Source organism: Coregonus clupeaformis, chromosome 9, assembly GCF_020615455.1.
Source record: "Coregonus clupeaformis isolate EN_2021a chromosome 9, ASM2061545v1, whole genome shotgun sequence".
In the NCBI taxonomy this organism is placed as follows: domain Eukaryota; kingdom Metazoa; phylum Chordata; class Actinopteri; order Salmoniformes; family Salmonidae; genus Coregonus; species Coregonus clupeaformis.
Genome location: NC_059200.1, coordinates 27,177,084 through 27,192,016, shown reverse-complemented (window position 1 = coordinate 27,192,016; position 14,933 = coordinate 27,177,084). Strand labels below are relative to the sequence as shown.

The following is a 14,933-nucleotide window of genomic DNA, read 5'->3' as shown; positions in this document are numbered from 1 at the left end:
TCCCCTCAGCAGCCTCCACTGCTATAGGGGCTGGGTGGGACCGGATACCACACAGATAGTTAACTTACCCCAATACCCCACACTAACTAACATAAGGTTTAACTAACTAACTCACAAACTAAATCCATACAGCTAATGGACACTAAATCCACCAGTAACAATGCAGCCAACTATTCACCTCAGCTAGCATTAGTAACACCATTGTTGTAAAGAACTACATAACCACTCATGCATGCACACCCCAGCTAGCCTGACCAACACCATATTGTTTAAAGGACTAGTCAGCAGAATCCCGGAGCCAGTCTGATGCTAGCTACTGATATAATACAGGATGTACTAGTCTAGGGAGGGCGTTGGGTGGCACATGGCTAGGGAGAAGAGGACTGCTAGACATAGATAAAGAGCTCAATAACCCAGCACTGCTGCTGTGCTGAGCCTGACACAGTGTGCCACACACCTACTAATATTACTACGACTACAACAGTCCTGATGCTGTGCAGTACATCTGACTACGGATGTGGGTGGGCTAGCTAGATCATCATGTCATGCTGATAGTTCCTGAGAACCTTGGCAAGAGCTGATGTTCTGAGCAGGCCTACACAGAATGTGTGTGTCTGGAGCATGTTGTGTGTGTCCCGTGCTGTGCATGATGACTTTGCAAAAAGAGACAGTCACGTCACGCGGTCAGGCATCCTGACCAGGAAGCGCTGCCTCAGTGCGCGTGCATCTGTAGTAATTATTAATAAACTAGATATCTATCTGGGTATCTCACCACCAGCCTGCTAAGCTAACGTTAAAAAAAATACTGACACCACAGATCTCTAAAATAGTTTATATAATGCACAGAATTAGCCACCTGGGTGGGGTGAAAATTTATAATTTAATCAACACGTACATAATAAACTATCTGACTTAGCGAAAAAATAATTAGCTACCTACTCGCATCAGCAGTCGCCGACACTTTCAGGCCAAGTTGCTATAAACACAAACTGTAGCTACGGAAAGGTTGAGGCTGATAAAGTTACTGTTAATCTATCGTCTGCTTGATGTGACAGTTAGCTGCAAGTGCTAGCTAGCTAGCTAACAGTAGCTACCTAGCTAATGTCAGTCAGTTGTACAAAAATGTGCCCACATGACAGCCAGCATCCCAGCTAAGCTACTTTACGTTAGCACATTGGCTGGAAAGACGAAGCTAACGTTAGTTGTTTGGCAAAGTAAAGTATTAGCTGATTAGCTAGCTAATGGTAGCTATATTCTCACAGATATAATGATAGTTAGTTATAAATATGTTATGCTCCATGCCAGATAACGTTAGCTAGTTAAGTTGCTAGGTGTGTCCGTTTCGGAATGGCACATTCTTGGTTTGGTTGGAAAATGTGCTTGGTGGGGTTTAATAAATATAATAACGACCACACCGTGCACGAGCCAGGTTCCAAGCTAGCTACATTCCAGCTCACAGCGTGTGAAAAAACGAAAGTGGGTCGCGCGGGAGAATGTTGTGCTGCTATATACCTGCAAGCTAGCAACCGCTAACCTAGCCTGGTATATTACCAATAGCGGTGCATTTGAAAGGTCTGATCTAACAAACAAAGCATAATCAATAATGACATTTGGACATTAGATCGGATTTCGGCGAAGGGTGAAGCAAGGGTGAAACATGAGAGTTGCTAACCAATGAATTAGTGCTAGCTAGTTAGCTACTGTCAACTAACTAGCTGGCATTTCCCCCATCCTCTCCTAGCTAGCAGATAGGCCGACCCATTGAACATATATGTTAAAGGTGTTCTTTACTTGGTAAAAAAGCATGAGATAAAACACAATGGCAATCTGGATAGTTGCTACAATCAATATATTCGCCCAGCAGAAACAGTCCTAGTTAGTTAACAGTTAGCTATGTTTCATAAACACCAATGTTTTGTTTTCGGTCCGCATCTTTAAACGGCGAAAGCTAACGTTACATGATGACAGGCCACAAGTCAACACTGCACCTCGCATCCTAGCTACATATCGCACACAACCTGTACCGCGACCGCTTTATGCATGCATTTGGGATGCATTCACTCTCTATATATTAAATAACGCATCTAAATATATATTACAGGTCATTCAAAGGCTTATTGTGGATTGATATATTGCAAAAACATAAAGCTGTGGTTACCTGCACATGATCCGCCATTTTGCTCCATTCATGCTCCTCTCTCACTCCCATTGAGCTATCTCACTCCCCCTGACAAAGTGCATGCGCGCAGATTTTCACATTCAGAAAGCATTTACGCTCGCGCAATCGTTGGAAACCCTTTTGGAACCCCGTGCAACTTCACAGAATAAAACGTGCGTTAAATAAAATACCTCTCATATAAAGCAAACCCGCTCTTTGTTTACATGGCTCTTAAAGGGAAACTGCTTAATTCCGCTAGTTTCTGTTCTGGAATGGGTTTAAGAACAGATTATCCATTATATTGACCAGATACTCAAGGGGCCGCTCTAACAATGGAAATAAAAATTGTAACAAATGGAAGGCAGTCGGGACCATTCTAGCCAATGAGAGGGCAGATACGCATGTGAACAACCTGCACAACTCCGATATAAAGTGTTTTTTATCAAAATCGCCGGGATGTCACGCGTCCTACTTATATCAGTACACGCATAACATACATTCACATTTACATCATTTAGCAGACGCTCTTATCCAGAGCGACTTACAAATTGGTGCATTCAATTTATGATAGCAAGTGGGACAACCACTTTTTTTCTTCTTTTTTTTTATGGGGGGGTAGAAGGATTACTTTATACTATTCCAGGTATTCCTTAAAGAGGTAGGGTTTCAAGTGTCTCCGGAAGGTGGTCAGTGACTCCGCTGTCCTGGCGTCGTGGGGGAGCTTGTTCCACCATTGGGGTGCCAGAGCAGCAAATAGCTTTGACTGGGCTGAGCGGGAACTGTGCTTCTGTAGAGGTAGGGGAGCTAGCAGGCCATACTAACAACCTTAGTATTACGAAACTTCTATTCGATCAAATAAGCCACACGTAGCAAATAAGACATTTAATTGTTTGCTGATGTTGGGATTTGTTTTCTAATAATTGGATTGAAGTGATGAATAGCTTAGAAGGAATGCATTAATGAGGAGCATAGGTTTGTACTATACTGATATAAATTGTTTCACATAACAGGCTGTGATTCATGTGTGGAACGTTAGGGGAAGGACAGATAAGACTTGTATTTCTTACAGATACGAACACTGCCTCTTTGTTGTCTGTGAACCGTTGTCTGTGAACCGTCCTTGGATGTAGGAACGTACAGTCTTTTGGGTGCTGACTCTACAGGTTGTTATGATAAACTTATGCCTGGTAACGGTGGAGCGCCAAGGGGTGGGACTAACCCGTGCGCCAACAGATTGGCTGAGTAAAGTCTAAACCACACTCAGTCCTTTACTCTGATTGGCCAACAGAAGAGGTGGGAACTCTCTGTCAGAGTATTTGAGAAATAACCTGTAAACAATGGATCAGTTCTCTGAGTGCCCTGCGTGGTATCTCAGCGGACCCGTATATAAAGTGGGGGAAAAAAGTATTTAGTCAGCCACCAATTGTGCAAGTTCTCCCACTTAAAAAGATGAGAGAGGCCTGTAATTTTCATCATAGGTACACGTCAACTATGACAGACAAATTGAGGAAGAAAATTTCAGAAAATCACATTGTAGGATTTTTTATGAATTTATTTGCAAATTATGGTGGAAAATAAGTATTTGGTCAACTACAAACAAGCAAGATTTCTGGCTCTCACAGACCTGTAACTTCTTCTTTAAGAGGCTCCTCTGTCCTCCACTCGTTACCTGTATTAATGGCACCTGTTTGAACTTGTTATCAGAATAAAAGACACCTGTCCACAACCTCAAACAGTCACACTCCAAACTCCACTATGGCCAAGACCAAAGAGCTGTCAAAGGACACCAGAAACAAAATTGTAGACCTGCACCAGGCTGGGAAGACTGAATCTGCAATAGGTAAGCAGCTTGGTTTGAAGAAATCAACTGTGGGAGCAATTATTAGGAAATGGAAGACATACAAGACCACTGATAATCTCCCTCGATCTGGGGCTCCACGCAAGATCTCACCCCGTGGGGTCAAAATGATCACAAGAACGGTGAGCAAAATCGCAGAACCACACGGGGGGACCTAGTGAATGACCTGCAGAGAGCTGGGACCAAAGTAACAAAGCCTACCATCAGTAACACACTACGCCGCCAGGGACTCAAAATCTGCAGTGCCAGATGTGTCCCCCCTGCTTAAGCCAGTACATATCCAGGCCCATCTGAAGTTTGCTAGAGTGCATTTGGATGATCCAGAAGAGGATTGGGGAGAATGTCATATGGTCAGATGAAACCAAAATAGAACTTTTTGGTAAAAACTCAACTCGTCGTGTTTGGAGGACAAAGAATGCTGAGTTGCATCCAAAGAACACCATACCTACTGTGAAGCATGGGGGTGGAAACATCATGCTTTGGGGCTGTTTTTCTGCAAAGGGACCAGGACGACTGATCCGTGTAAAGGAAAGAATGAATGGGGCCATGTATCGTGAGATTTTGAGTGAAAACCTCCTTCCATCAGCAAGGGCATTGAGATGAAACGTGGCTGGGTCTTTCAGCATGACAATGATCCCAAACACACCGCCCGGGCAACGAAGGAGTGGCTTCGTAAAAAGCATTTCAAGGTCCTGGAGTGGCCTAGCCAGTCTCCAGATCTCAACCCCATAGAAAATCTTTGGAGGGAGTTGAAAGTCCGTGTTGCCCAGCGACAGCCCCAAAACATCACTGCTCTAGAGGAGATCTGCATGGAGGAATGGGCCAAAATACCAGCAACAGTGTGTGAAAACCTTGTGAAGACTTACAGAAAACGTTTGACCTGTGTCATTGCCAACAAAGGGTATATAACAAAGTATTGAGAAACTTTTGTTATTGACCAAATACTTATTTTCCACCATAATTTGCAAATAAATTCATTAAAAATCCTACAATGTGATTTTCTGGAGAAAAAAAATCTCATTTTGTCTGTCATAGTTGACGTGTACCTATGATGAAAATTACAGGCCTCTCTCATCTTTTTAAGTGGGAGAACTTGCACAATTGGTGGCTGACTAAATACTTTTTTTCCCCACTGTACGAACCTTCATACTTATCATACATACATTTTGCATATAATAAATTTAGCTTGGATTGAAGATCTCTTGATTCTTATTCCAATACCAGATTTGAATTACGCAATTTCTAACACTGACTAAATTCGACACTCTCTTGTTGACCTCCATACAAAACGCCTCGCTTGGCAAGCAATTTCTTTGGCAAGTGATTATAATTTTTTTAAATTCGCCACCTGCTGGAGAAAACAGATTTTGGGCCCAGTTATCCCTCTCGCTTTGCCTCTTCCTCTCTGGTTTAATCAAATACAGTAAGAAATGTTTATGAATTGTTTATGTATATGAATGGCACTGCATGCTAAATAGACTTAGATGTGAAGTATTCCAGTCCTATTTGTCTGCTTTGGTGATTGGGGACATAAATGTAGTAAATCTTTGCTTCCTTAATAATGCTTTGTTTCACAGTCTAGAAGAGCGCGTTAGCCCACGGAGGGAGCCAACGGAAGTGTTCAGGTCTCAGTCACAGTTACACATCACGCAAGCGTGGTTTAAAACGACCTACATTTTATTACACTTAATCCCCATTTTGACCTCCTTCTTGCAGATATCAATCCGAGTTACAGCCCCAATGTGACTGACATGATTCAAATCTGGGTTTCGGGAGCCAACGCAATTCCTCAGCTCTCAGGTAAGGTTACTCAATCCAGTGTTTCCCCTATGATTTTTTTCAGCAGTGGTGGCAAGGCGCATCTTGGCAGAAATATATCTATTTTTAAAAGTTACATCATATTTTTTGCAGCAGTGGCAACAATCTTGAAATGAATATAGGGGAAACACTGCTCAATCCGATCACATCCGTTACTCTATTATATCACAGATGGACCAGTAGGCTTAAATTACCTCATTCTGAGGTGTGTATATACCTTTATATATATACAGTCATTGGTATATACGGACATGCCAGTGGCGTTCTCAGGAATATGGATTTCCAGGAGAGTTCTATGTTTTACACACACAGAGAGCATCTGAACAACATTTAATGAAGCAATAAGGCAGCTAAGAGCTGTATCCAGGCACTCCGTGTTGCATTCTGCCTAAGAACAGCCCTTAGCCGTGGTATATTGGCCATATACAACAAACCCCCGAGGTGCCTTATTGCTATTATAAACTGTTTACAAATGTAATTAGAACAGTAAAAATACATGTTTTGGCATACCCGTGGTATACGGTCGGCTATACCACGGCTTTCAGCCCATCAGCATTCAGGACTCAAACCACCCAGTTTATGGTTGAATCCTTTGGTTGAATTCTGTATTTTAAAAAAATGACTACAGGATAATATATTGTAAATGTCATCGAGTCTCAATGAGAAGGCCTGCAGATGAAATGGGAGGGGTACCCTGGTCTTGTCCAGCCCCAGTCTGATCCGACCTGTCTGCAGCAACAGGAGACTGGCTGGGAGGAAGAGAGATGGCTGGTCTGATGAATGTCACCCCCCTGTTTATTTTTCCCCCACACTACTAGCCTCTCTCTCATCAACCTTTTCTCTCTCTTTCTCTCATAATATTTGCCATTTAGCAGACGCTTTTATCCAAAGCGACTCACAGTCATGCGTGCATACATTTTAAGTATGGGTGGTCCCAGGAATCTATCCTGGTGATGCAAACATCATGCTTTATCAACTGAGCTACAGAGAACAGCCTCTCATCATCTCTCTTTCCAAAGTAAACATATAGGAACATATAAAATAGATGACAGGGCAATAATCTCACTCTTTCTCTCCATCCCTCGCTCTCTTTTGCCATTAAGGGTATGTTTACACTCCAAACATCAACAAAACAGATTGTGGAGTGGTTGGTCATTTTAGAGATTCATGGCATGGGTGGGGGTTGATGGACAAGACATACAGTGGGGGAAAAAAAGTATTTAGTCAGCCACCAATTGTGCAAGTTCTCCCACTTAAAAAGATGAGAGAGGCCTGTAATTTTCATCATAGGTACACTTCAACTATGACAGACAAATTGAGAAAAGAAAATCCAGAAAATCACATTGTAGGATTTTTAATGAATTTATTTGTAAATTATGGTGGAAAATAAGTATTTGGTCACCTACAAACAAGCAAGATTTCTGTCTCTCACAGACCTGTAACTTCTTCTTTAAGAGGCTCCTCTGTCCTCCACTCGTTACCTGTATTAATGGCACCTGTTTGAACTTGTTATCAGTATAAAAGACACCTGTCCACAACCTCAAACAGTCACACTCCAAACTCCACTATGGCCAAGACCAAAGAGCTGTCAAAGGACACCAGAAACAAAAGTGTAGACCTGCACCAGGCTGGGAAGACTGAATCTGCAATAGGTAAGCAGCTTGGTTTGAAGAAATCAACTGTGGGAGCAATTATTAGGAAATGGAAGACATACAAGACCACTGATAATCTCCCTCGATCTGGGGCTCCACGCAAGATCTCACCCCGTGGGGGTCAAAATGATCACAAGAACGGTGAGCAAAAATCCCAGAACCACACGGGGGGACCTAGTGAATGACCTGCAGAGAGCTGGGACCAAAGTAACAAAGCCTACCATCAGTAACACACTACGCCGCCAGGGGACTCAAATCCTGCAGTGCTAGACGTGTCCCCCTGCTTAAGCCAGTACATGTCCAGGCCCGTCTGAAGTTTGCTAGAGTGCATCCAGAAGAGGATTGGGAGAATGTCATATGGTCAGATGAAACCAAAATATAACTTTTTGGTAAAAACTCAACTCGTCGTGTTTGCAGGACAAAGAATGCTGAGTTGCATCCAAAGAACACCATACCTACTGTGAAGCATGGGAGTGAAAACATCATACTTTGGGGCTGTTTTTCTGCAAAGGGACCAGGACGACTGATCCGTTTAAAGGAAAGAATGAATGGGGCCATGTATCGTGAGATTTTGAGTGAAAACTTCCTACCATCAGCAAGGACAATGATCCCAAACACACCGCCCGGGCAACGAAGGAGTGGCTTCGTAAGAAGCATTTCAAGGTCCTGGAGTCTCCAGATCTCAACCCCATAGAAAATCTTTGGAGGGAGTTGAAAGTCCGTGTTGCCCAGCGACAGCCCCAAAACATCAAAACATCAGAGGAGATCTGCATGGAGGAATGGGCCAAAATACCAGCAACAGTGTGTGAAAACCTTGTGAAGACTTACAGAAAACGTTTGACCTGTGTCATTGCCAACAAAGGGTATATAACAAAGTATTGAGAAACTTTTGTTATTGACCAAATACTTATTTTCCACCATAATTTGCAAATAAATTCATTAAAAATCCTACAATGTGATTTTCTGGATTTTTTTTCCTCATTTTGTCTGTCATAGTTGACGTGTACCTATGATGAAAATTACAGGCCTCTCTCATCTTTTTAAGTGGGAGAACTTGCACAATTGGTGGCTGACTAAATACTTTTTTTCCCCACTGTACATTATTGGTAATCCCCCATAATCCTTCAGTGCTGCCTCTGTCCACTGAGGAGAGAGAGAGAATGCCCCTACAAGACCACTATCTCTGTCTCTCACCTCTTCTAATATCAACGGTGGTCACTTAAAAATACATTCAAAAGAAACAAATTCTGTTTCTGTTTCTTTGGTTATTTCCTGTGTCTGCTGCTGAGACGGTCGCTGTCCACCAACATGTGGTGCTGAACCAACGCTGTCGTCTTCAGTGGTGCTGAATCGCCGGTAGTCAAGTGCCACAGCAATTCAGCACCACTGTGATGACAATGGCGGTACCGGAATTCATGCTCTGACTGTATGTTTGGCCCACATTGTAGGAGACCAGCCATGCTCTGACTGTATGTCTGGCCCCCATTGTAGGAGAACAGCCATGCTCTGACTGTATGTCTGGCTCCCATTGTAGGAGAACAGCCATGCTCTGACTGTATGTTTGTGCCCCATTGTAGGAGAACAGCCATGCTCTGACTGTATGTCTGGTCCCCATTGTAGGAGAACAGCCATGCTCTGACTGTATGTCTGGCCCCCATTGTAGGAGAACAGCCATGCTCTGACTGTATGTTTGTGCCCCATTGTAGGAGAACAGCCATGCTCTGACTGTATGTTTGTGCCCCATTGTAGGAGAACAGCCATGCTCTGACTGTATGTCTGGCCCCCATTGTAGGAGAACAGCCATGCTCTGACTGTATATTTGTGCCCCATTGTAGGAGACCAGCCATGCTCTGACTGTATGTTTGGTGTTAGATGGTTGTTTCTTACTGACCCTAGCCTGTGCCTGTCTCCAACCTCTCTCAGCCCTACAGTAGTAGCCTTGTCCCACTGTCTCCGACCCCCCTCTGCTCGTGACACCCTCTCCCACTGTCACTTGTCCCCTTTTCCCTCTCACCCTGTCACACTCTCCCCATGGTTCCCCTGCCGCCCTGGCCCTTGTCTGGCTGTAGCTAGCCTCTCCTCTAACTATAGTAGAATTCTTTGTCTCCATATGCCTCTCTGTCCCCCCTCAACCTCTGTTATGGGATATTAAGTCGCTATAATTAAGCAATAAGGCCCGAGGGGGTGTGGCATATGGCCAATATACCACACTCCCTCGGGTTGCATCATGCCTGGATACAGCCCTTAGTCGTGGTATATTGGCCATATACCACAAACCCCAAGGTGCCTTATTGCTATTATAAACTGGTTACCAATGTAATTAGAACAGTAAAAATAAATGGTTTGTCATACCTGTGCTATACGGTCTGATATACCACGGCTGTCAGCCAATCAGCATTCAGGGCTCGAACCAACCAGTTTATAAGATTTTTTAAATCTGTCTGCTGTTGTACATTGTTTAGCTGGATGGAGGGTCAGGTCAGGGGAATACAGTACAGTAGGAGGAGGAGGAGCAAGTCTGTACAGGAGAGTGGTTGCATTATTCTCTTCCGGGGTTATCGTCTTTGTTCATCCATGCATCGCCTTCCTTCCCTTAGAGTCTGTATCAGAACATTAGTCAGAAGCTTTGAGTGTGTGTGTGTTTTAGCTGAGGAGCTCTTGAGCGTAGGAGGGTTGGGTTGGTGAGTGGGCACTGCTGGGGATCTCTAACACTTTATCTCATCTGTACTCTCTTACACTCTATTCGAGGGGGTTCCTTTACTATGCTCTATTGTACTGTGTGTGAATCCCCACCTCTGGCAGATTCAGCTCAGAGAGCAGAGCAAGCAGTCTGTTAACAATTAACAGAACCCTCCCTCCGTTTCTCAATCCATCCATCCATCTGCTTGTTCTCTCAAGCTGGCTGGAGTTTCAAAACAAATAGCTGCATTTTGAAATCAACCATTGATCTGCATCACAGAAGCATACCACTTCTGCTTTTTATCAGTCTCATGATCTATAATCAGGGCTGCAGAAACGATCTATAAACATTTATATGAACGTGGAGCGAGAGAATGAGAGAGAGAGAGAGAGAGACATCATCATAGAAAAGGCTATTTATGTTTGATAATTTCCATTCCATTTCAAAGCAACACTGTGAGGTCCAGCTGAGTAAAAACATGGGTGGAATTGGGCCATCGGGCAATTCTGGCAAATGCCAGATGGGCTGGACCATTTTTAAGTTGGGTGGGCTGGTAAAAACTGACAAAAAAATAATAATAATTACATTTTTATTTTTTATGAAAAAGGTGACATGGCCGGCAACCTTTGGCTGATCAGTGGGCAATGGCCTGCCCCCCTACTAAGATGGGCTGGGGCGGTTTTCTGATAGGTTGAGCTGAGGTCATGCTAACTCACGTTCAAAGTCAAACTTGGCATCCGCATAGAGAGCTGCTCCAACTCATCAGTTAGACAGCCAAAATCACGTATCGTAAAAAACGAAAAGGGTGCCTATAATGAATTCGGAAAGTATTCAGACCCCTTGACTTCTTCCACATTTTGTTATGTTACAGTCTTATTCTAAAATGGATTAAATAGTTGTTCTCCCTCATCAATATACACACAATACCCCATAATGACAAAGCAAAAACCGATTTTTAGAAATTTCAGCAAATGTATTAGAATGTGGAGCGTCGCTGCACAGCTATTTTCAGGTCTCTCCAGAGATGTTAGATCGGGTTCAAGTCCGGGCTCTGGCTGGGCCACTCAAGGGCATTCAGAGACTTGTCCTGAAGCCACTCCTGCGTTGTCTTGGCTGTGTGCTTAGGGTCGTTGTTCTGTTGGAAGGTGAACCTTCGCCCCAGTCTGAGATCCTGAGCGCACTGGAGCAGGTTTTCATCAAGGATCTCTCTGTACTTTGCTCCGTTCATCTTTCCCTCAATCCTGACTAGTCTCCCAGTCCCTGCCGCTGGAAAACATCCCCACAGCATGATGCTGCCACCACCATGCTTCACCGTAGGGATGGTGCCAGGTTTCCTCCAGATGTGACGCTTGGCATTCAGGCCAAAGAGTTCAATCTTGGTTTTATCAGACCAGAGATCTAGTTGATGTGTTTTGAGTTTCCGCTTCCTCAGGTGTTGAACCCCAAATTAATTAGCCTATTATATTAGTTAGTGCACATAAATGTGTATGTAGTTCAGCTCTACTGACCAAAAACAAATCAGGAAAGGAGTCTTATTTTGACAGTAAAATATAGCAACTATAGTCTAATTGTCAAGTCAAAATTCATGACAATCACTGGATTAGGTTTCACAAAATATATTGAGTCATGCATTCCTTCTTGGACGTGTTAGATGAAACAACTTATTTATTGAATACCTCAGTAGTCTATTTATTACATTCTTAATAAAGCACTATGAATGACTAATTATTTGGGTCTGACCAAATCACGGGCTGATGCCACCAACTGTTAAAGTATGTGGCACCAGTGACACCAGGGGAAAATGTTACTCTGGAGCTCTGTAATAGTAATTAACACTTAGGGTAGGTGTTGATCTTTTATTTTTATTTTTATTTCACCTTTATTTAACCAGGTAAGCCAGTTGAGAACAAGTTCTCATTTACAACTGCGACCTGGCCAAGATAAAGCAAAGCAGTGCGATAAAAACAACAACACAGAGTTAAATATGGGGTAAACAAAACATAAAGTCAAAAATACAACAGAAAATATATATACAGTGTGTTCAAATTCAGGGGAACACATACACTACCGTTCAAAAGTTTGGGGTCACTTAGAAATGTCCTTGTTTTCGAAAGAAAAGCTATTTTTTTGTCCATTTGTCACCCCCTGATCTAGAGAACTATTGTTGGTTGGGTCAGGGTGTGAGTTTCTGTTGAGATCTATGTTATTGTATTTCTATGTTGTAGATCTAGGTTGTTATTTCTATGTTTGGCCGGGTGTGATTCCCAATCAGAGGCAGCTGTCGCTCGTTGTCTCTGATTGGGGATCATACTTAGGTAGCCTGGTTGCCTACCTTAGTTGTGGGATCTTGTTTGTGTTCCTGTTAGGCTTGTTGTGTGTATAGCCCATAGGACTTCACGTTTTCGTTATTTTGTCAAATGTTTATTCGTATTATTAAAGATGTACGCATATCACGCTGCACCTTGGTCTAACCCGTCTCTCAACGATCGTGACACCATTCAAATAACATCAAAATGATCAGAAATACAGTGTAGACATTGTTAATGTTGTAAATGGCTATTGTAGCTGGAAACGGCAGATTTTTAATGGAATATCTACATAGGTGTACAGAGGCCCATTATCAGCAACCATCAGTCCTGTGTTCCAATGGCACATTGTGTTTGCTAATCCAAGTTGATCATTTTAAAAGGCTAATTGATCATTAGAAAACCCTTTTGCAATTATGTTAGCACAGCTGAAAACTGTTGTGCTAATTAAAGAAGCAATAAAACTGGCCTTCTTGAGACTAGTTGAGTATCTGGAGCATCAGCAATTGTGGGTTCGATTACAGACTCAAAATGGCCAGAAACAAATAACTTTCTTCTGAAACTCGTCAGTCTATTCTTGTTCTGAGAAATGAAGGCTATTCCATGTGAGAAATTGCCAAGAAACTGAAGATCTCGTACAACGCTGTGTACTACTCCCTTCACAGAACAGTGCAAACTGGCTCCAACCAGAATAGAAAGAGGAGTGGGAGGCCCCGGTGCACAACTGAGCAAGAGGACAAATACATTAGAGTGTCTAGTTTGAGAAACAGACGCCTCACAGGTCCTCAACTGGCAGCTTCATTAAATAGTACCCGCAAAACACCAGTCTCAATGTCAACAGTGAAGAAGCGACTCTGGGATGCTGACCTTCTAGGCAGAGTTGCAAAGAAACAGCCATATCTCAGACTGGCCAATAAAAATAAAAGATTAAGATATGGGCAGTCTAAGATATGGCTTTTTCTTTGCAACTCTGCCTAGAAGGTCAGCATCCAGGAGTCGCCTCTTCACTAAGGAGAAGCAGCAGAGAGAGAGAGAGAGAGCTAGCTATATTTCGTTATATTTTTTACACTTTCATATACTTAGTTGGCTAGCTAATGCAACTAGTTAATTTAGCCTACTCAAACACCAGGCTCAAACAGAGAGGAATGCTGTTTATGTTAGCTAGCTAGCTAAGGCTATCCAAAACTGGAACTCTTCCAAGTGCAGGTAAACTTTTGGTTTTATAAATGTATTGCCACTGGGGCCCACCGGTGTAACTGCTATACTGCTTGCTGTACACTATACTGCGTGATTGTAGCGGGTTTACTAACGCGTTTGTTCTAGTAGCTATGTTGTCTATGACATTAGCTAATATGGTGGCAATGATGTAGGCTGTGTGTAGCTGTTAGTGGTTATGGTATGAAGGTTTGGCTTGGAAAGGTTTTTTCACCTGATCACAGACAGCTGTTGTGTTGTGCACTGATGTCCACAAGTGAAGGGAAAAGGTGAGAGGAGGAGAGCGTGTAGATGCGAGAACGAATTATACAACAAGCAAAGTGATCATGCTGTTTGTATGTAGCTGCTATGAAAGTGAACTGTGTGCGGGTGACCAGGGGTGTTTTCATTCTGCCGATTCTGTTGAAAAACTTTTCTTAAACGGAAGCAAACGTAATGAAACAGGGATAAACCTACTTGAATTTGTCCAACATAAATTCTTGTTTGCAACAGTTTGGACTAATGATTACACCCTAGATCAGCTAGATGCAGGCAAGAGTGTGCAAGGTGTTATTGAATGTATCACTGTCTGTCACCTTGATTACTCCAATTTATCTCTCGACCTGTGCACCTACATAATAAACTTTCATTCGTAGGCTAGGTTGTAGCAACCTTATGATGGGTATAGGGAACATTTGAGTATCATGTAGTAGCCTAAACCTCTCGACGTTACAGTGAGGGAAAAAAGTATTTTTGCTGATTTTGTATGTTTGCCCACTGACAAAGAAATGATCAGTTTATCATTTTAATGGTAGGTTTATTTGAACAGTGAGAGACAGAATAACAACTAAAAAATCCAGAAAAAAGGCATGTAAAAAATGTTATAAATTGATTTGCATTTTAATGAGGGAAATAAGTATTTGACCCCCTCTCAATCAGAAAGATTTCTGGCTCCCAGGTGTCTTTTATACAGGTAACGAGCTGAGATTAGGAGCACACTCTTAAAGTTCACTGTACATTAAGATGGGTTAATGGAATATGCATGATAGCCATCTAATATGCTGTAATAGAAATAAGGCCATGCTCATGAAAAAAAAGGTAACATACACCCTCACGTCCTTAGCCAAGGTAGGCCATCTGTACTTTTCGGTCAGGCAGCGCACTGTACGACCGATACCTGGGTGACCAGAGGAGGGTGACGTGTGCCCAGTAGATCAGATAAGAGCAGGCACGTACTGCAGCCCAGCTGGACACTGTGGTGGAGATG

The 14,933-nt window shown here is 42.8% G+C and overlaps 1 protein-coding gene across 6 annotated transcripts in view; it reads right to left on the bottom strand.

Moving 5' to 3' along the window:
* The window catches only part of LOC121573887 (exportin-7), a 51,555-nt gene extending 49,161 nt beyond the window's left edge, over window positions 1–2,394 (bottom strand). For 2 of the 6 annotated variants that reach the window (XM_041886257.2, XM_041886258.2), the window contains exon 1: window positions 2,159–2,394. In XM_041886257.2, coding sequence (XP_041742191.1) covers window positions 2,159–2,209 — 51 coding nt within the window. In that variant the 5' untranslated portion in view covers window positions 2,210–2,394. The remainder of the gene's footprint in view (window positions 1–2,158) is intronic. The other 4 variants (XM_041886259.2, XM_041886260.2, XM_041886261.2 and 1 more) reach the window with 4 other exon arrangements.
* Window positions 2,395–14,933: the final 12,539 nt, after the last annotated feature.